This window comes from Brienomyrus brachyistius, chromosome 4 (assembly GCF_023856365.1).
Source record: "Brienomyrus brachyistius isolate T26 chromosome 4, BBRACH_0.4, whole genome shotgun sequence".
NCBI classification, from domain to species: domain Eukaryota; kingdom Metazoa; phylum Chordata; class Actinopteri; order Osteoglossiformes; family Mormyridae; genus Brienomyrus; species Brienomyrus brachyistius.
In genome coordinates this window covers 26173541-26195107 of record NC_064536.1, presented here as the reverse complement: position 1 = coordinate 26195107, position 21567 = coordinate 26173541, and the positions used below count along the sequence as shown (strand labels likewise).

General features: G+C 46.5%; 2 protein-coding genes across 8 annotated transcripts in view; both read left to right on the top strand.

The window, feature by feature from the left end:
* The window catches only part of LOC125739700 (uncharacterized), a 38968-nt gene extending 36809 nt beyond the window's left edge, over positions 1–2159 (top strand). For 4 of the 7 annotated variants that reach the window (XM_049010091.1, XM_049010093.1, XM_049010090.1 and 1 more), the window contains 4 exons: positions 12–102; positions 572–643; positions 839–946; positions 1507–2159. In XM_049010091.1, the coding sequence (XP_048866048.1) occupies positions 12–102; positions 572–643; positions 839–946; positions 1507–1547 (312 nt within the window). In that variant the 3' untranslated portion in view covers positions 1548–2159. Of the gene's footprint in view, positions 1–11; positions 103–571; positions 644–838; positions 947–1506 lie in introns of those variants that run through there. The other 3 variants (XM_049010092.1, XM_049010094.1, XM_049010095.1) reach the window with 3 other exon arrangements.
* Positions 2160–2412: 253 nt separating this feature from the next.
* LOC125739707 (transcription factor Maf-like) lies at positions 2413–20208 on the top strand. The gene is made up of 6 exons (XM_049010108.1): positions 2413–2460; positions 2722–2822; positions 15475–15618; positions 16115–16116; positions 18610–18810; positions 19116–20208. Exons 3-6 carry the CDS (start codon positions 15519–15521, stop codon positions 19257–19259), a joined length of 447 nt encoding a protein of 148 aa, XP_048866065.1. The 5' UTR covers positions 2413–2460; positions 2722–2822; positions 15475–15518; the 3' UTR covers positions 19260–20208.
* Positions 20209–21567: the final 1359 nt, after the last annotated feature.

Below are 21567 nucleotides of genomic sequence, written 5' to 3'. Positions count from 1 at the left end.
TCCGCACACAGCCAGTCACGCCCACTGCAACTGAGATGGCCAATGAGAGAAAGGTCCCGCCCTGCTCTACCAAGCTTGGCCCTGACGTGTCGATCCCTCAAGGTAGCTTGTTCAGATCTACAGCCAGTGTTAAAAACACTGGTTCATTGACTGTTTAAAGAGGGTTTCTGTGAAAAATAATTTTACGAGGGAAAATTTTTTACGAAGATGAGTCCTCAGGGTTTTAAATATATCATAACACTACTAAAGTCATTACTGAAAAGTTCAGATTTTGGCTTTTTGAGCAGAAGTGGGCCTTGCATGAAGATGCCGAAGATTCAGAAATTTGCAGCGGGGAATGTTATGGTCACGTCCCACGTTTTGTTGGTATGGTTGCTTAGAAGTGTTGTTTTGTGGTGCGGGTGGTGGTTGGATGAAGATCACGTTGAAGACCATATTAATCATAATGAAGAAGTTCATGACAATAATTATGTTGACGATGGTGATTGGAGTGAAAAAAGACGCTAAATTGAGAATGAAGAATATGATGATAATGGTGAGTGATGGACGTGATGCATTCTATGGTTAACAGGGGAGTCATTCGTTAGACCTGCAGCACCTGTAAAGCCACAGAGGACCAGGAAATTACTCTCCATTGACACAGGTACGCCCCAGAAGCATTCGCCACATATGTCCTGCATGGCAGCCCAGAACTTTCTAGAAACATACATGTGGCCCACATGCTTCGCACTTGCAGCTTTATGCATCCTTGTTTTGACCTCACTGGGTCCTCATCTGTCTGTCACCCCCCCGCTGATGGTGCGTGTGCTTCTGTGCCACTGCTGACCTTTTCCTTCAGGCACTGACCGGGACAGCCCCGGTAATGCAGAGAGGCCCTTGAACCGCAAACCCCCTGTGAAAAAACCCAGGCTCCCCCAGAACAGGGCCAAATCGCAGGAGCTCCTTGGTACTGTGTCTGCGTGCTCCTGCATGTGCGTGCCATGCGTCTGCTTGTTTACATTTGTTCGTTCGCACATTCCAGAGGTCTGTGGCAGGCTTTGCCGTCTTTAAGGCTTGCTATTGTGAGAACTTCTGCTTCAGGTTCCAGGAGGGGCCTCGCCAGTGCCCCTTTGGGATACTAACTTTGAATTTCTCCAGGAAAACATCCAGCTATATAAATGATGACCGTAAAAGTCAGTTTTGCAGTAGGATCATCTGGACACCACGATCATCCTGATCCAAGACTGAATTGACATTCTGGCATTTTCCTGGGAATTCATGGTTTCCATACCTCACTGCTGGTTTTTCTTACACAAAAAGAAATGCACATTTTTTCACCTCTGAGCTAAACCTGTACCTGCATGGTTTCGATGCTACAGCCCCTAGCGCAGTTTAAACGCAGCTACAGAACATGGATATTTTAGCTTGAAAGGCTGATACGCTACAGGGCGCAGGCAGCGCTGAGGATACAGCTCTCTTCAAACCAGCAGGACATTGACGATAATCTTTTTTTTTTTCTCGCTATAGGCTATGAAAACACAGTGCCTGGAAGCAGTGCCCCAAAATGACCTGTGGAGCTCACCTGGTGCTGGGGAGGGGGGGGGAGAGTGTTACCAAGACAACAGTGGGATGTTCTGCTCAGTGAGGACAAAGGCGTTAAAAGTAGATGAAGGGAGAGGAGTAGGGGAGGAGGAAGGTGTAATGGAAGCGAGAGCTGTTCAGTGTGGACTCTACAATCACCGTCTTTTGAACTGTTGGATAGTAAATCCACAAACATGTACATCCACCTGCCAACTCTACACCCCACCCTACAAAGTAGTTATTCCACTCACCACGCCCCAAATGCGTCGTTTTTAATGTTTTTCTCTATAGGGACTCTCAAAACCGTAAACTGTGTTCACTGCTGTTGATTTTCTCTCGCTAGCTGCTGAAACGTTAATCATTATTATGATTCAGATTATTATTATTATGATGATGATTATTATTATTACTATTTGTTGTTGCTGTTGCTTTTTTGTATGATTATGGCAAAATGACCATCATACTTTAATCTGTGTTTTAACCGTTAGCTTTATATGGTTGTGGATACTTGTTAAATGAAATCAAACGCTATTTATACCCCTATCTGCCGCCCTTCACTGAAATGTGATATATTTTATAAGAAAAATCCTCTAAGAATATATTAATTAATAAAGAAATATGCTGAGAGAACTAAACGAGTTTTTTTCCCCCCTTTTATCAGGCTTATTTATGAGTTTTTATTGCTAACTTGCGTTTTTATGAATTGATAAAAAAATGCAAAGGACCTGTAGACAGTTTATGATGTTGAACTGCAGGGGGAGCCTATGGACAGTGAATAATGTTGAACAGCAGGGGGAGCCTGTGGCCATCGCATAGGAAATCCACTAAAAGGATAAAAGAAGCCTCAGGAGAAGCAGAATGACAAAAAAAAATCTGCATGCTTGATCCTACTGTTGAATGGTGAGATTTCATGATGCATCATTGTGACAATTGATGCTTAAAGAGTTTACGGGTCATATGACATTTTGAGCATATGATTTTTTGCGTCAGTCTAGGTAAAGTTATATCTACATTTCATCTACGTTTAAGAAAATAAAGTTCTGTAGGACTTCTCATCACATTTTAACCATTTAGTTGCCATTTCAGCACTGATTGACACTGGGTTGTGTTCCAGTAGAAAAGTAGGCCAACTGTAAGCCCCCCCCCACCCCCTCTGTACAGGTATCCCTGGGCTCATGGCTGGTGGGCGGGCGCATCACGACACCAGTGCGATCCGGCGGCCCGTCTCCCGTTACTAAGCAACATCCGCTCGGATTACAAAGGTAGAGACCGAGGGGGACAGGGATAGCAGGAGCAGGATATCAGTGGCTGGAGAACGAAATCCGGGATGAGCCTGACCTGGAGGGTAGCACCTTGCCATGTCTGAGACTTATTTGGAATATCATGTAGAGTGACTCTTCACACAGCAGCAAAGTATTAATGTGTGCTGAGTGTCTACATGTACGTCTGACCATTCCTGTGTCCTTAGGGTGTTTCAGGGACATGTAAGAGTAGGACTCTTGTTACTTGGAAATCCTATCTGACATACTCCTATGGGAAGGCTGGCCGTCTGTATGAACTACCCAGCCAGCCGTTTGCCTGTCTGCCTTTAAGGTCCCGGGGGAGGAGATGAAGTGTGTGTGCGAGCGTGTGTGTACGTGTGTGTGTGTGTGTGTGTGTGTGTGTGTGTGCGCATGCGTGTGTGTCTATGTGTTCATGTATTACAACAAACGCTGCTTCCATAGCCCCTCTGGGGCCACTGAGGACATCGTAATTACAGATATAACGTCTGTGTGTGTATACTGATGCATCCAGGTGTGTGCAGAAATTCACGCGCAAACACATGCACTCTCACACATGCACTCTCACACATGCACTCTCACACATGCACACTCACACATGCACATCTGCACACTCGCAAAGAGGGGCACCACCTCTCAATACACAAACCACAAAATACCAGTGTAAATTATCCGTAATGTATTCAAAGGATTTAAAAGCTTTACCCTCATTAGTACAATTACAATAAAACACGTGTTTCCATATCTCACTTAGATGTAAACACATACTGCATAACAAAGAACAATAGATAGTAAATAAAAGAATAGCAATCAATAACATAAATAAAATATATACAGTTTTTAAACAATGTATGATATACAGAAGATATGCAATAACAACACGGTGCTGAGGTTAAAGTAGAAAATGCCAGATGTCACTAATCTTGTTACATGCTTATAGACGCAAAGAGAAGCGTGGGTCAGTACCAGCGCTAATGTGTATGAGCTTAGTCATACCAGGATATATTTGGGTACCTGCATGTATTGGAGTATATCTGCTGTGTGTTAACCGTCCAGCTTAAATGTGGTTTATGAGTACAGTGGATCATATGAATAAGAATCCTGTGCTCTATATAGAGAGTAGAATGTGTTTATTGTTAGTGTACAAACTCTTTGTGCTTTTCTCCAGCAGTGCTACATATAATAAAATAAATAAAATGTTTTAAATGATAATATTATACACAATATGGAGGGATATGGAGTATAAAGCTGAATAGACTGATTCAGGCCTTCAGGATGTTCGGGAATTTTCCAGATGGGCCAGTATTGTATGGGCCAGTAACCCCGCATTAGCTAGGGACCAGCCTGCATGTTCCATACTGGTTGCCCAATGCAGGGTCGTTGGGGTCTGGAGCCTGTTCCAGAAACAATGATCACAAGGCGGGATATAACCCAAGCCAGGGCGCCAGCCAATCACAGGACACGCGCATCCGTCCTGCACAAGCATTCAATTATCTTAGGGAAACAAACAGGGAAATCAGGAGGGAGTCAGGTCCACATATGGGGCAACCACGTCCAGGCATGTAGCTCCATCTCTCGAGGACCAGGAGACAAACAGAAGAGGAACTCGCTACTCCTGGATGAACAGCCCATCACTGGACCCCCACCGCCCACTACTGAAGCACTTGTATCTGCATTCCAAAAAAACATTTCAATATGCAGTAGGTACAGGCCCGGACTGAAATTGGCTCCTGCCTCCCCCCCCCCCCCCCCCCAACCACCACCACCCTCACTGTTATTCGGTTAGAGAGAGCGCAGTAATAATCCGCTGTAATCCCCCAAACCGGGGAAGGGGGCAGTTATGAGCCAGGGGAGTGCAAATGAGGGAATTAGCAGATTTAGTGTCATGTTTCAGTCTGGGAGTCGAGCCAAATCGCCGGGTACCTTAATCCCCGTGTGCCTTCCTTCTTCGGGCGGCCTGCAGCGCCAGCACACCCATCTGTGTCCATCTCTGGCTCATTCCTCCCTTCAAACTGAGAAATGTTTCACTGATGTGAGCAGAATTCCTCCTGCTGATTCACAGGCCAAATATTCTGAGGAGCATTACTGAGAAACCACTGGCAGCCACCAGTATCTCGGGTTAATTTACGCAGAGCTTTTTAGGCAATCCAACTAAACTATTGACATGAAAAAAAACAGCATCAGTGGACTAATCCAAAAATAATTTTTGGTCGATATGAATTTAGATAAGGAGGTAAAATAACTACAATGGCATAGAAATATATTACTAAGAGATACTAATGTGGTATTGTTAGAGTGCATGTCAATCAGTTTCACCAGAGAAATAGCTAAGTTTGCTATTTTGTTTATTTGAGATGGCACTGTTTGACTCATTATGGTGGTAGTATCAGGGGCATGGACAGGGGTGAACCACTGAGGCAATAGATGCAGCTGAAAGCTGATTGGACCCTGGACTGCCCCCTCTACTGTCACTCACCAGTTCGAAGCATATCATTGGTTAATGATAAGATTGGTCCCTCTATATCAATTATGGGCCCTTTTAGGCACAGCACCTTAAAAAAAATCCTAGAATTGCCTCTGGGTAATATTATCACAGTCGAACAGGGACCAGTTTAGCTTTTATACTTAAGGACATTTAGTATTGTCGTCTGATGGTTGTTGGTTTTAGATTTAATTCAGAATTGATTCTGCCAGAAGCGGAAGCCCAGAGGGTGCAGGCGGGAATCTAGAATTATGTCTTGGCGTCTAAGCGCCAGACTAGATTATAGGCAGTCTTTTGGAGCACAGGATCTGTTAATCTGACACCAGATTAAAACAGGAGAATCAGTCTCGCAAACCCATTAATAGCCTAATAATCTGCTTGCGAACTGACCCCCCCACCCCAACCATGAAGAGAAATATCCAAGGAAAGGGATGGCCAAAGACAACACAAAGGGGTCTGAATCTTATTAGTTAGGAAAACAGTCAAAACTGGGCTTGTATAGATTGAATAATGAACAAGATGTGCATTCCAAGCTCAGAGCATCACAGACAGTGTATCCCAAGCTCAGAGCATCACAGACAGTGTATCCCAAGCTCAGAGCATCACAGACAGTGTATCCCAAGGTCAGAGCATCACGGACAGTGTATCCCAAGCTCAGAGCATCACAGACAGTGTATCCCAAGCTCAGAGCATCACAGAAAGTGTATCCCAAGCTCAGAGCATCACAGACAGTGTATCCCAAGCTCAGAGCATCACAGACAGTGTATCCCAAGCTCAACGCATCACAGACAGTGTATCCCAAACTCAGAGCATCACAGACAGTGTATCCCAAGCTCAGAGCATCACAGACAGTGTATCCCAAGCTTAGAGCATCATAGAAAGTGTATCCCAAGCTCAGAGCATCACAGAAAGTGTATCCCAAGCTCAGAGCATCACAGACAGTGTATCCCAAACTCAGAGCATCACAGACAGTGTATCCCAAGCTCAGAGCATCACGGACAGTGTATCCCAAGCTTAGAGCATCACAGAAAATGTATCCCAAGCTTAGAGCATCACAGAAAGTGTATCCCAAGCTCAGAGCATCACAGACAGTGTATCCCAAGCTCAGAGCATCACGGACAGTGTATCCCAAGCTCAGAGCATCACAGAAAGTGTATCCCAAGCTCAGAGCATCACAGACAGTGTATCCCAAGCTCAGAGCATCACGGACAGTGTATCCCAAGCTCAGAGCATCACAGACAGTGTATCCCAAGCTCAGAGCATCACAGAAAGTGTATCCCAAGCTCAGAGCATCACAGACAGTGTATCCCAAGCTCAGAGCATCACAGACAGTGTATCCCAAGCTCAGAGCATCACAGACAGTGTATCCCAAGCTCAACGCATCACAGACAGTGTATCCCAATCTCAGAGCATCACAGACAGTGTATCCCAAGCTTAGAGCATCACAGAAAGTATATCCCAAGCTCAGATTATCATAGACAGGAAATTCCAAGCTGTTATTTAAAATGTTCTGTGCAAGATGGTCTTTGTTTCTCCAGTTCATGAGTGTGGCACAACTCGTAGAAACAGCAAAGTTTATTTTTCAGTGATAATCTGAAAAAAGCACCTGTTGCTCAAAGCCCACAAGCCTTTCTGTTTGAGTGATCTGCTTTAAGAGAAGCTGTTAAGCTTAACAGCTCCGGTTGTGAATTGGATTGATTTTTTTTTAATAACATGGAGATTAGGCATAAAGCAAATGGTGAGAGAGATGGGGACAGCAAAGGATGGAGAAGGATGTAAGTCCGGCATTTTTGAGGGACTTGGTCTGGATTAGGATATATATCTTGTGGGGGAGGGAGAGTTTGGGGTGAGGCCTAGGCCATCTGCCCCCATTTAGCCTGAAAAATAGTTCTGCCTTCTGTGAAGCTACTGCCCTTGACGTCCTTAGATGTCCTCACTCTCTCCATCTCCGATGCCCTTTTGTCCTCAAATCTCTTCCATGTTTGAAGCTCTCACTGCCCACAGCTCTCAGTGCAACAGGACCACTCTGTGGTCAGAGTGTTGGATACATACAATATCGTGCTCTGGATAAGCAGACATGGATGGATGGATGTTTACGATCTCTGAGGTTTATAAATAGAATAAATCCACTTTTTACAATTTTTTCTTATTAATTTAATTTTTATTTATTTCATGCTTGATGTTTTAGCCCCCCCCCTTCACCCTTTGTCTCCCTTAAATCTAGACTTTGCCTGAGGCCATGACCTAATTTTGACCTCTGCCTAACTGCCTCAGTTAAGAAGCTGATTAATTAATGCATAACAAACCGTTGCCAGTCATCACGCGCAGGCTCTGCGCTGGGCAGTAATGAACAAAGACTGTGTAGAAGCTTATCACTAACGAGACCTGGGGGCGGGGGGCTTCATTTACCACACAAGCTTGTTACATATGATTAACCCATTCATAACTGTACAGCTGTTTATCTGTTTAAGGAGCTAAGGGAGCAGGGGCTGAGCTCCATTAATATTCACTACGGAGTTCAGCTGATTATAAACTCTTAATTAACGTTATACAGGTGGTGATTAATAACCAGAATGGGGGGGTGGAGCTTCTGGGAATCTAGATGTGACCTTGAAATGGGGGCCTCTGTGTGATTTGGGAGGGGAACCAATTAATACCTATAAAGGTTTTCTTTAACAATGAGTGGTAGAATATAACTCCTACTACTACTACTACTACTACTACTACTACTACTGCACTACTACTACTACTACTACTACCACTAATATAATAATAATAATAATTATTATTATTATTATTATTATGTTTATCATTATTATTGTTATTATTATTAACAGTAAAAAATGCAGAATTCATTATTATTCATCCATCCATCCATCCATTTTCCAAACCGCTTATCCTACTGGGTTGCGGGGGGTCCGGAGCCTATCCCGGATCATTATTATTCAATACTAATCAATACAAGCAGCACTGACGCACCATGGACGGGTTAATCACTGCCCCCCCCCCCCCCCCACTGCGTGAGTTATACAGAGAGCACTGACGCACCATGGATGGGCTATTCACTGCCCCCCCCCACACTGTGTGAGTTATACAGGCAGCACTGATGCACCATGGACGGGCTATTCCCTGCCCCCCCCCACACTGCGTAAGTTATACAGGCAGCACTGACACACCATGAACGGGTTATTCACTGCCCCCTCCTAGACTGCGTGAGTTATACAGGCAGCACTGACACACCATGGATGTTCACTGTCCCCCCCCACACTGCGTGAGTTATACAGGAGGCACTGACGCAGTATGGATGGACTATGTACTCCCCCCCCACTTACTGCATGAGCTAAACATACAGCACTGATGCACCATGGACGGGCTATTCACTGCCCCCCCCCACACTGCGTAAGTTATACAGGCAGCACTGACACACCATGAACGGGTTATTCACTGCCCCCTCCTAGACTGCGTGAGTTATACAGGCAGCACTGACACACCATGGATGTTCACTGTCCCCCCCCACACTGCGTGAGTTATACAGGAGGCACTGACGCAGTATGGATGGACTATGTACTCCCCCCCCACTTACTGCATGAGCTAAACATACAGCACTGATGCACCATGGACGGGCTATTCACTGCCCCCCCCACACTGCGTGAGTTATACAGGCAGCACTGACACACCATGGATGGGCTATTCACTGCCCCCCCCCACACGTGAGTTATGCAGGCAGCACTGACACACCATGGACTGGCTATTCACTGCTTCCCTGTACTGCATGAGTTACACAGGCAGCACTGATGCACCATGGACGGGCTATTCACTGCCCCCCCCGTACTGCGTATGTTATACAGGCAGCACTGACACATCATGGACTGGCTATTCACTCCCCCCTGTACTGCATGAGTTATACAGGCATCACTGATGCATCATGGATCGGCTATTCACTGCCCCCCCGACAGTGCATGAGTCATACAGGCAGCACTGCCACAGCATGTACGGGCTATTCCCTGCCCTCCCACCCACTGCGTGAGTTATACATGCAGCACTGACGCACCATGGACAGGCTATTCACTGGCCCCTGTACTGCGTGAGTTATACAGGCAGCACTGACGCACCATGAACGGGCTATTCATTGCCCCCCCCCCCACACTGCGTGAGTTATACAGGAGGCACTGACGCAGCATGGATGGACTATGTACTGCCCCCCCCCCCCCGCTTACTGCATGAGCTAAACATACAGCACTGACACACCATGGACGGGCGATTCACCGCCCCCCCCCCCCCCCCCCACACTGTGTGAGTTATACAGGCAGCACTGACACACCATGGACTGGCTATTCACTCCCCCCTGTACTGCATGTGTTACACAGGCATCACTGATGCATCATGGATTGGCTATTCACTGCCCCCCCCCCCCCAACAGTGCGTGAGTCATACAGGCAGCACTGACACAGCATGTACGGGCTATTCCCTGCCCCCCCCCCCCACTGCGTGAGTTATACAGGCAGCACTGACGCACCATGAACGGGCTATTCACTGCCCCCCCCCCCCCCACACACACACACACACACACACACACACACACACACACACACACACACACACACTGCGTGAGTTATACAGGCAGCACTGACGCGTCATGGACGGGTTATTCACTGCCCCCCCCCCCCCATTACCAGCGCATAGATTGATGTGAAATGAAGCTGTTCCTGCCCTCGTTCCCTCAGAGGTCATGTTGCACTGCGGCGCTCCAATGGATGGGGTGGGGGGGGGCGGTGGCAGTGGCTCAAATGTCCGACCTGGCGCAGTGGTGGAGGGCGGGAGACTTAGTGGGAAAGGCCCCCACTGGGTCCTGGTGCTTTGGCTTGCCCAGGTCAAGGTGCTTAACCTTTGCTTGGTCAGGGCCATACTCAGCTGTTACTCAGCTGGTGTACAGCGGTATATGTGACACTGGTGTACATTCATCTTGATGGGAGTGTGTCTGTTAAGCACATATCTCCATCCATCCAGTGCCGGTCAACCTGCTTTTGCGGGGACGCTGACCTAACAGATCACCGACTTCACTGCCATAACCTCAGCCCCCAGAGTGAAACATGGGAACGGAACAAGGGCAAAGCCTGATCCATATGGGCTTCCACCAACATTCCATACATACATACAACCACTGGTGACCATTCCTCCAGCTTAAAGGCACACAGAAGAATCATCTGCCGGTCCATCACAGGGCGCTCACTGTAATCTACAGGGACATATTTATCCTTATGGGAAGAGCAGTTTGAATGACATGTCCCATTGGAAGGTATGGATGCTGTTCTCCATGGGAAGAACAAGGAGTCTCAAGATAGCAATCAATAAGATTCAGCTGGGCAACCCTGCTGAACACATAAATAAATCACAACTCATAATTATAAAAAGCCATGTCCTCATTTTCTACATCGCATGATGTCCGATCCGCACAACACAGGATGCGACATTGCGAAATCTATGAGCGGATGCGTGCTGTATGGTCATCCCCTTTAAATCAGATCAACACGGACAGCATTAACACCCTGATTCCTCATGGAGACATAATTAAGGCACCCGGAGACTCAGGCTTAATGAGTTTACCCACTTAGTATTATTAAAAAGTGCCCATTACGCATTTCTCTGCTTAGCAAAATCAAACGAGCTAAAAGGCTAATTATTCCATTCCCGGGGTTTAACTACAGTATGAGTGACAGGGGGGGAATGGGTCCTGGCAGCCAATGAGATTCTCGAGACGAAAACACTTTTTGCAACATCTTAATGTTCCCTAAACATGAAAATTCTCCTACAATAGTGATCGCCCGATCGATCGCCACCCCAGCAAATTTTATCTTCAGGGGAGCCTCCAGGTTGGCAAATATTATCGGATGCAGTGTTGCCGATGGATTTTCCCCACTGGGAAAAAAATAGTTCAGAGCCCCTTTGCTACAACATGCAGAAACGGAGATCTTCCAGACTGAGGTATACACTGATAGACAGAGGCAAACACAACAGAAGGTAGAAGGTTGACAGAAGGACAGTGGTATGACTGAGCAGTAAAGGTGAGGGGGGTTGGGACAGTGAGGGGAGACAGGCCAGTGTGTGTGTGTGTGTGTGTGTCTGTCTGTCTGTCTGTCTGTCTGTGATGGAAAGGAGTGATGCTGAGGAGAAGAGGTGGAATGAAACAGCGTCTAAGGCCTCATAGTTAGTCCAGGAAATTTTACACAGAAGCGATATGAACCTGTCTTCTTATTTTCACATTGATAGTTGCACTTCCTGCACCTAACCTGCGATTATTAAAAGTGGCCACCAGGTGGCAGTGTACAGTAGCTTAATCGGCCTGATAATATATTAGTTTTTTACATCCCCTGTCAGTCTATATACGTGTTATGACAAATCCGACAGGACAACAATAATATTTACCATAGCGTTTCATAACAGCAGCAGGAACACAGTCACCGACAGCCCCGGTCACCCACACCGCAGGCGGCAGATTGTCATAGGCTGGGATGTTGCCAATTCTTGCTGAGATGATGAGGAAGTTGGCAGTTTGGCGAATTTCTGCTGGTGGTCCATTACTTGAGGCGGAGCCCCTGAGCTGGTCTCATCAGTGAATGCTGCCCACCAGTCACTCACACAGACACACACACACACACACACACACACACACACCTACACACACTGGCCATCTTCTCCATTCCACCATTGCCTGTCATGCAGGCTTGGTGTATCTCCGAATACTTCGAGGACCCTCTTTGAACTCCCTTGGCCCCCAGTCACAGATGTCTCCACACATGCCTGCTCCACAGACTTCTGAAGGAACATCTCTACAACAGATCGCAACCTCAGTGGATTCAGTTGGAATTCCATCCAAGGCTGTACAAGTGAATCACAATCATTTCCATCACAACTCGGCGAGTCTCAAGTACTATGTATCGCTTAGTTAGAACGCTGGTCGCTCTGACTCTCTGAGTAATCAATGGGGGAGAGATAAAAAAGATGTAGATTGAGCAGGAGATAGAAATATATGGGGAGCAGACTGGAGGAGGAGAATGGAGAGAGGGAATTAGACAGGGCAAAGAGGGTGGGGGGAGTTAGGATAGCTGGGAGACAGAGAGGGAAATTTGCATGAGGGAGGGAGACAGTGAAGGGAGAAGAGAGAGAGGGAGAGAGAGAACATAACAGGCAGACAGAGAGTCAGCCATACCCCCCTCTCCTGCTCACGGCAGTCACAAACTCAGAGACAGGTCATCTGAGGCGGGACAGTCAATAGGCTGGACAGAGGTAAGGATGGGCTGCCCTGCACCCTTTACAGTTTGGGAGGCAGTCTTTGAGAAGGCTGGAGGGGGTGGGCAGCATGGGGGGGCAGAGATGCCAGGGGAGAGAATGATTAGGAATAGTTGGGAGTTTAGTCAGTGACTGTGTAAAGAGCCGTGCTATACATTACATGCATTATATAATGATCAATATTGATCATCATTGATAATAATGATGTAGATGTCGAAGAGAATGCTGTTTGTTTTTATGTTCATGTTGGTTGGTTTATGTGTTTATTTCTCTTCAATAATGCGTTTTATTAAGTCTTCACTCTTGGTGTGGTTTTGTTGCAAATGGCCAATTTATTTTGTTTATTTGCTTGGTTTTATTTAAAGTATAAACACAGACGATACTAAAAGCAAACTTTTTAAAGCTTCTTTACTCTGTGCTGGCAGAATAATCAGAACTGAAGCGGGTTTTTTTTTTATGGGGGGGGAGTTCTGGGAACCGTAGTTAAGGATGTTTACTGTGTGGGCTTTAATTGCTGCAGAATATCGTGAAGAGAGAGAATCAGGTTCGTTTAGAAGCGCATGCCAGGCTTCCTATAAGCGGCAGCCTCTTCTGTCAGGAATGTGCAAACAGCTAAACAAAAACATGCTGACAAATGTACATCTTTTTTTGGCATGTGAATAGGTAAAGTTTCGTTGCGTTTTGCAGTAGAATACCTTTATTTTCATTGTACATGTGTAACAAAACTGTGTAGTTCCCACCAATGATATACCTCTTATAAAAAATAAATAACATTAAACCGAAAGAAACAAGAAAATGCAGTAGAAAATAATACATATAAAACAGAGGTATCTTATCAAGATGGTCAGTCAGAGTGTGGTAGTTCAACCACATATTCTTTTATCGGCATTAAACAGTGTCATTTTTTAAAGTTATAAGCAATTATGTAGATAATATATTTTTATGCAATGTATGCATTATCTATTTATACTTTTAAATCACATTTTGTGAACTAGATGATAAACAAGGAAATAAAATTAAAATTGTACAGCTTACAATTACTTAATTACAATTAAGCTTTCCAAACAAGGTTAGACTCAGGAGCCCATTTATAGAATTCACTGTTGAATTTTGATGCATGTAACCATAATCTCTAATACCATAAAGATGACCTCAATGTAACATGCAATGAATTATGGATAGCTTAGTATACTAATTTTAGCGTATGATGAAAATATTTCTGCGTGTAAGTCTGCGTAAGATATTAATTCATCGGAGTTCAGGTGCATTTTACCTACATCATGCGAAATGGGTTTTATATACTTCCAGTTTTAAGTCTTTGCATGTGTGTTGACAGTCATCTATCCCCATCAGTTGCAAATGAAAAGGTACTAGAGCCTTTTGACCCTGGGAAGAATTTGAGAGATCATTCGAAACCAAGCAGATACAGGGATGAGATCATATAAACCAAACAATTATGGACACAAGCATCTACGTTTTCCTCACTGGAGTCCGGGAGAAGCAGTTACCTGAACTGGATTTTGATCGGGCCGGATAGAAATGGAGCAGCTTATAGCTAAACTCAGTTTGGTGTAACTTTATCCACACCTTAACACAATACTTGAGGAATAGCTATATCGGAATATTGGGAAGTTAATTAAATGCTGGGATCTGTCTCGGATGCCGTTGGGGTAGTAGGTGTTGTGGGTCTCAACAGGAGACCAATCCTGCCCTTAATAAGCGTCACGTTCCCAAAGCACGACGGCTTAGAGCTAGAGACCAAGATGACAGCCAAGGGGACAGGTCAAACTCATGGCAGACATCCAGGGTGCCCGCTTGCTTACCCTCTTCCAAAGCTTCTGTTCTGGTCCAGGACTATCGGTTTCTTGCGTCACCAGACACCAGTAGTTACTGTTATATGCAAATTTTTCAGAATGCACTGTGAGAGTCAGTAGATTAGGAAGCTGCATCTGTGATCAGAATGTTGTTGGTTCGAATCCTTGAATATCAATTGTACATGATGTTGCATTTGCTAAATAAAAAAAAATGTTAATATAAATTTTTATTTTAACCCAATTGCTTTATAAATTCATATTGTTTTTAACCCTATCAATACATGTTTCACCCCCCCCTCAGTCATTAAGCCCCGCCCTCCTCCGCCATCTCAGTTCAATAAAATTCAATTGGTCTTATTGGCATTACAAGAAAAAGTCGAATACTGCCAACGCAGATACAGGAAGTTACAAATAGAATAATTATTGTTAGCGAATTTCGCTCGGACAGGAAGGGGAGATGTAAGCTGATTTACGCTCCCCACCCGTCCACGTGGACCGTCATGAGATTAAGCGCTGAATCATTTGGTGACTTTTGTGTAAATACCTGTGTGCCAGCCATCGTTTGTTTGGGTCTCTTTGCCGGTGAAGAGAGGGGTGTGATATAGCTCTGCCGGTTTGGACTTACGGTAGTTGAAATTTCTTCTTTTTTTTGGTAAATGATGCTGTAATAAAACAAGAAACAGTCGGCCATTACTGCACCAGCTACAGGGAAAACACAGGAAATCAAAACAGGTGTCGTTGGTCAGCAAGAAATACATTTTATAATACATTACTATTTATAATCAGGGCTGATTCTATGATTTTTTTTAAGGTGGTGGATAAGGCACCCAGTTAACCAATAACAGGTTTTGATTTGGTGAGTGACAAGGGAAGGGGCACTCTGGGGCCCAATGAGCTTCCAGATGGGGACTGTGCTGCTGTGGCCCCGCCCCTGTACAGCCCCCTGATATCTTTAGGCTCGGCTCATCAGCTGATACTGCCCTACCCTGGGGTCACGATGCCCCCCCCCCCTTTTCTTATATCATATCTTACATGTCACCTTTTCTTTCAGGGCCACGGAGGGACACCCCCCACCACTTCCTGTGAGGAACAAGCATGGCATCCTCCTCCTCTCTGCCTGTGTCCTCGCTCCCCCCCAGCCCCCTGGCCATGGAGTACCTGAACGACTTTGACCTGCTCAAGTTCGAGGTCAAAGGTGACACGCCCCCCCCCTGCCTGCACTCCAAGGCGCCCCCCCGTGCTGCCCCCCCCGCCGGCGGCAGCCCCGGCCACGCGTACCCATCAGACTCCAGTGTGAGCTCCAGCCCGTACAACTCACTGCCTCCGTCGCCGACGCTGAGCGATGCCCAGCCCCCAGCCTCCTTCTCCTCCACCTCATCCTCCTCATCCACCCCCTCGCTGTCCTTCCCCCACGCTCCCACTGGAGGCCATGCCCCCGCCTTGCACCCCGTCTCGAACCCCGCCTCCCTCGAGGACCTCATATGGCTGGCAGCCCTTCAGCAGCAGCTGGGCGGAGCTGAGGCCCTTGGGGTGGGGGCTGACCGGGGTCCCGTGGGCGCCTACCTTGGCTGCGAGGACGCTGTGGAAGTGCTGCTGAATTCTGCGGCGGCTGCGGTGAGCTCCCAGGTGAGACAGCGCACTGTCTGTCTGTAAGGGCGATTCTAGGGTTTTTCTAAGGTGGGGGGCATAAGAGGTACCATAATTCCTACAGAGGGGCACAGCCTTATCATTAGCCAATTATATGTTTCGAGTGACAGGCCAATCAGCTTCCAGCTGGGCGCTTGTGGCCCACCCCTTTGTACACTCCTCTTTATCCATGTGTGTACGTCTATCTGCCACAGACGTCTCCGCCGATTAACGTTCTGCCACCAATGGCCAGTCCCTGAGGCCTGGGCCAGCTTCCGTGTGTCTGCCCGCCCGATCGCGGGATTCTCCCTCCCAGGAGGATATTTCGCCTTCAGTCGTTTCCAATATGAAGGCCAGCAGGATTCAGAAAACAAATCTCAGCGTGAACCTCCGCCGTTGCCGCCCAAACGGGCTGGAACCTGTGAATGAGAATAGAGTGTTTTCCACTGGAACCCTGTAACAGATCTCTTCCATTGTTTTATACCTTTCTGTTGGGCATTTTTCATTGATATCCTCTGCGGTGGCGACCCTTTCTTTGTATTTAGGTCACATGCTGCTCTATGTTTCAGAATATTTCCAATGTTTCAGAATTTTTTGATGTCTTAAAATTTTCCTGAATGTTTTTTTTTCTGTGGTGAATAAATTTATCCAGAATGATTCTGCGGTGAATTTTCAGACTGATGTCCCTCTGTTGATTCCTCCAACCTCCATACCTCCATCTTTCTCAGCCTCATCTGTCTCTCTCACCTTGCATCCACCACCCAGTTCCCGGGCGTGGGCCAGAGTTGCAGCAACGGCTACCACGACACAAGCAAGGACAGTGAAGAGGATGCCTCCACCCTTCCCAAGATACCTGACGGAGGCCAGCGGCAGAGCTTTCTCCTGCCCCCTGGGGCTTCCTCGTTCCCCAGTGCCCCATCCTGCTCCTTGGGCCCCTACCCCCACCCGCCTGGCCCTCAGACCCGGCATCATCATCCGCCACCCCACCACCATCTCCACCACCTCCATCACCATCCACACCAAGGACACGTCCTCCATAATCATCACCACCATCTCCAGCTTGACCAGGTATTCCCACACATGGGGGGTCAATCTTGTAAGGGCAGGAAGGAAGACCATGAAAAGGAGCGATGTTTAAGGAGCGATAAACAGAGGTGAAGAGGAGTGATGAGGCTAAGAAATGAAAAGGCAGAGCTTCTGAGGTGAGAAAAGATAGATGGTGATCGCACAGACTAAGCGCAGAGATTTCCACTTAGACGAGGCTGTTTTTGCTAGTCGTGTGACTTGGGTGAAGATTCACATGGCAGGCACCCTGTACAGCTCATGAAACGTGTCACTCACAACTACCATAATCCACTCTTCTGTTTGTACCCGTTTTTAAAATCCAAATTCAAATGTCCAATGGCAGCCTAATGTTTATGGAAAGAACTGCTAAGGATTGTGCAGAGAAGTAAAGGCAGGTTGTGGCTCCATTCTTGGCAGACTAGGGGGTAAACTTGAGGCCTCTGGATGGATTTGATCTGAGGCAGCGCTGAGCATATGAGACGGAATCTTAATCTGTATGTTATGGGTGGGGCAGGAAGACCTTCCCGGATTATATCAGCTATTATTGCTGTTCCTAATCCTCCTCAGTGTCACAGCCACTTTGTCAGATTACCATGAGCGTTTATGACTGCTTGGGCCAAAGCGTGCACCTTCCACCCCTCCCCCCTTTCTCCACCCTTCACTCAAACACATACTACAGCTGTCTACCAGACAACTAGAATGAGGCTTTGGTAATGAGTGTTCAAATACCTGAATCAGAGAGTCATACTGGATAACTTAACTTAGAGTTATGTTGGCTCCTGAATCCCAGATATCAGTCATGTGTCCCCCAAACCTGAATATCACAGTCCTGTGTCCCCCAAACCCGAATATCACAGTCCTGTGTCCTCCAAACCCGAATATCACAGTCCTGTGTCCCCCAAACCCGAATATCACAGTCCTGTGTCCCCCAAACCCGAATATCACAGTCCTGTGTCCCCCAAACCCGAATATCACAGTCCTGTGTCCCCCAAACCTGAATATCAAAGTTGTGTTTGGACAGGACAATCAGAGGCACGCTGGTGCAGAAACCTGCATTTCAGAGTTTTCTTTGGTCCTAAAACCCAAGTATCAGACTCATGTTGGTCCCAAAACCCAAATATGAGAGTTGTGTGTGTCCCAAGATCTGAATATCAGAGGCGTGTTGGTCTCGAAATCCAAATATCAGAGTTGTGTGTGTCCTGAAACTTAAATCTCGAGGTCATGTGTGTCCCGAAACTCTAATCCTGGAGTCGTGTGTGACCCGAAACCTGAGTCTCTCTGTTCTGTGCCTCAACATGTTTCGGATTTTAAAAAGTTCTATTTTTTCAGTCATCCATCCTTCCATCCATCCATCCATCCATCCATCCATTATGGACAAGTTTGCAAAATACGGGGCCTGTAAATATTTATAAATCTCTCTCTCTCTCTTTCCCTTTCTCTCTCCCTCCCTCAATCTGTCGCTCTCGCCCCATCCCGCCAGGGTGGTGTGGACCAGCGCTTCTCCGACGAGCAGTTGGTCAGCCTGTCGGTGCGCGAGCTGAACCGGCACCTGCGTGGCGTCAGCAAGGACGAGGTGGCGCGACTGAAGCAGAAGCGGCGCACGCTGAAGAACCGCGGCTACGCCCAGTCCTGCCGCTACAAGCGGCTGCAGCACCGGCACGCGCTCGAGTCCGAGAAGCATGTGTTGACCCAGCAGGTAGCTGCGGCGCTGCTGATGCGGCTAAACAAGCATACAGCAGCACTGAGAGGCTGAAACGCTGAAAGGCTGCACTAACTGGGACTTCAGCATCACTGACAGACAGAAGCACTGACACCCATAATCAATACTCCCATAACACTGTTAGGCAGAACTACAGCAACAGTATTTGAAGACAGAAATTGTTTGCTTCAATAAATAGAATTTTTTTTCCCCCACAATGTCTAAGATAAAAATAACAATAAGTGAAACATAATAGCTTTTCTCCCTCTGCCCACCTTCCCCCCCCCACCCCCACTCCACAGCTGGAGCAGTTGCAGTGTGAGCTCTCCCGGGTGCTGAAGGAGAGGGACGCCTACAAGACTCGTTACGAGAAACTCATTAGCATGGGGGAGGCCCCGCCCACTCTGGCCGACCGCCCCCCGTCGCCACCCAACTACTTCCTGTGAGGGGAGTTGGAGCTGCTTCGAGGAAGAGGAAGGCGCCATTAAGCTGATTCCAAATAATCGGCACCGAATTACGGTGACTGCCTCCCTCCTCCCTTCCCCACTCCTGAGTGGGAATAGCGATGCTTTCTGAAAGGCAGCTGTCGACCACCGATTCTTAAATCTGCACAGGGAATTCATATTACCTCAGAGGTGAAACGGCTGAGGTATCGGCTTATCAGCCCCCGTAGACTGTATCTGATCGGAATCATACCTGAATGTCATGCAAAGATTTACCTCACCGAAGAAATCAGTCGATAGTACTGACTCTGAGTGTAAAGACGATCCTGTATCTCTCGCAATACCGGGGCGAAAAAGAGCTATGATCAGCAAGCTCGGGCTAGTCCTGCGACCTTTGTGGTCCAGGAAGTCAAAGGTAACACTGATAGGGAGACAGCGATCCCCATGTGACCTCTGAAGAGCTCTAGACGAATGAAGTCTGGGCAGGAAAACGAATAACGAGGGATGGGACTGGGCAGGTTCGGGGCAGATGAGCAACTTATGAGTTATGAGTACATAGTTATACATTGTTATAAAGGTTATTCTAGACTTAATAAACTCAGAAAACAAGACAATGCAAATGGCATGCATGTGAGGCTACTAGTCCGTTGTGTTATTACTTATCAGAAAATAAGTCAAATGTTGGAATCCCACCACTGTTCACCGCTATTGTAGCCAAACGGCTGCCAATGGTCTTAACTCTGTGTATTGAATTAGTGGTTTTTGTCCTGTGGGTGGATTATGCTGAAACATTCACAGTTTTTTTTTGCACTACAGACAAAGTATCTTATTGTTGGTAATCAGACTGTATCTGAGTAATTTTCATTATTTTTAAAGCTTTATATGAAGCTGATGTCAAACTTACTCCCTCTTTTGCTGTATTATATTAAGGCAAATTTTAAAAAAAGGCAAATGAAAGGAAAGGAAAATAAGAATAATGTATCCAGTGAATTCCATATAGCACAATATCTTTTTTTTTTGTATGTTTTTCTTGTGTTTCGAATAGCGTGTAAATATGACTGGAAGTCAGCCAACCTCTAGCTTGGCCATTTTAAAATGAAATTATTGTTTTTTTTTTTTTTTTAAAACTCTGGCATTGTGATCTAATGAGAGCTGTGCTTCAAAGTCAGCCAAAAACTTCGGAGACCAGCCGACCACCGCCGATTTAAATACGGGGGGCGTTCAGCCGGGAATCCCAGTCAATCAGGGGCTGGGTTGCGCTGACAGAGGCACTGGAGAAGAGGAGAAGCGTCTGCCTGCTTTGGCTGGACAAACTCATTAGCTAATTACAACCTTAACCCTACTTTTTAACCTTTGACCTTTGCAGGGATTCCCTGACTTTTTATAGTGTGATGGGTCTCTTTTTTATGGAAGACCTGGATAACTGTTTTTCTTTTTAACAGTAGCTTACCAAAGACTACCTCACTGCTGGCCAACAGAAATCATAACGGCCTGGCCCTCCCTCTGACTGAAGCGTCAGTGCCCCAGGTGAGACGCACGTCAGTCTTCAAAAGCACATGGAGGATGGTGCTGGGAATGCAGCAGTGCATTCAGCCCACCCACCCACTGACGTGTCATTATTTCAGCCCAAATTTGTCAAGGAAGAAATATCTGCTTGTTCGTTTGTGTGTCTGTTATTTATTTATTTATTTGTTTGTCTAATATTTATTTTTGCTTGGTTCCGCCTATCATTTCATTTTTTGTGTTTTCCCGTCCATCCATCGCAGCGGAACTCCGGCTCTCCATGTCGTTACTGTCGATTGTGATGTCCGTAGCAATTTTTTTTCTGTTCAAATAAAGAGAATTATTTTTCAGATTAAAACGTGGAATTGCTGTCATCCAGAAAGTATTAATTCTATGTTTTTTTTTTGTAGCTAATAAGTTTGGGGCGGCATGGTGCTGCAGTAGCATTACTGCCTCAAACGTTTGGTACCCGGGTTCGAGTCTCTGCCAGGGTTCCGTGTGTGTGGAATTTGGATGTTCTCCCTGTGTGCTCCAGATAGCCCAGTTTCCCTATACAGCCTAAAATCATGCTGAGATTAACTGGAGTTGCCAAATTGCACGCAGTTCCGCCCTGCAGTGGTTTGGTTACCCCTCCTGGGTTGTTCTCATAGGCACTGGGATGGACTCTGGACCCCGGGATATGATAATTGGTTGCAGAACGTACATGGATAGAAATTCATTTCCCTCCTGCATACTGTCACGATCAGGGAATACAGGTGGTGGCGATCGTGCCAGAAACAGGCAAGGGAAGCCAGGTACGGGGAATAAT

What these genes read in the sequence shown, in the direction of transcription:
- LOC125739707 (XM_049010108.1), top strand. Translation starts at nt 15,519, where the DNA reads ATGGCATCCTCCTCCTCTCTGCCTGTGTCCTCGCTCCCCCCCAGCCCC. An exon ending in AGCATGTGTTGACCCAGCAG is followed by an intron (nt 18,811 to 19,115) that starts GTAGCTGCGGCG and finishes CCCACTCCACAG; the next exon opens with CTGGAGCAGTTGCAGTGTGA.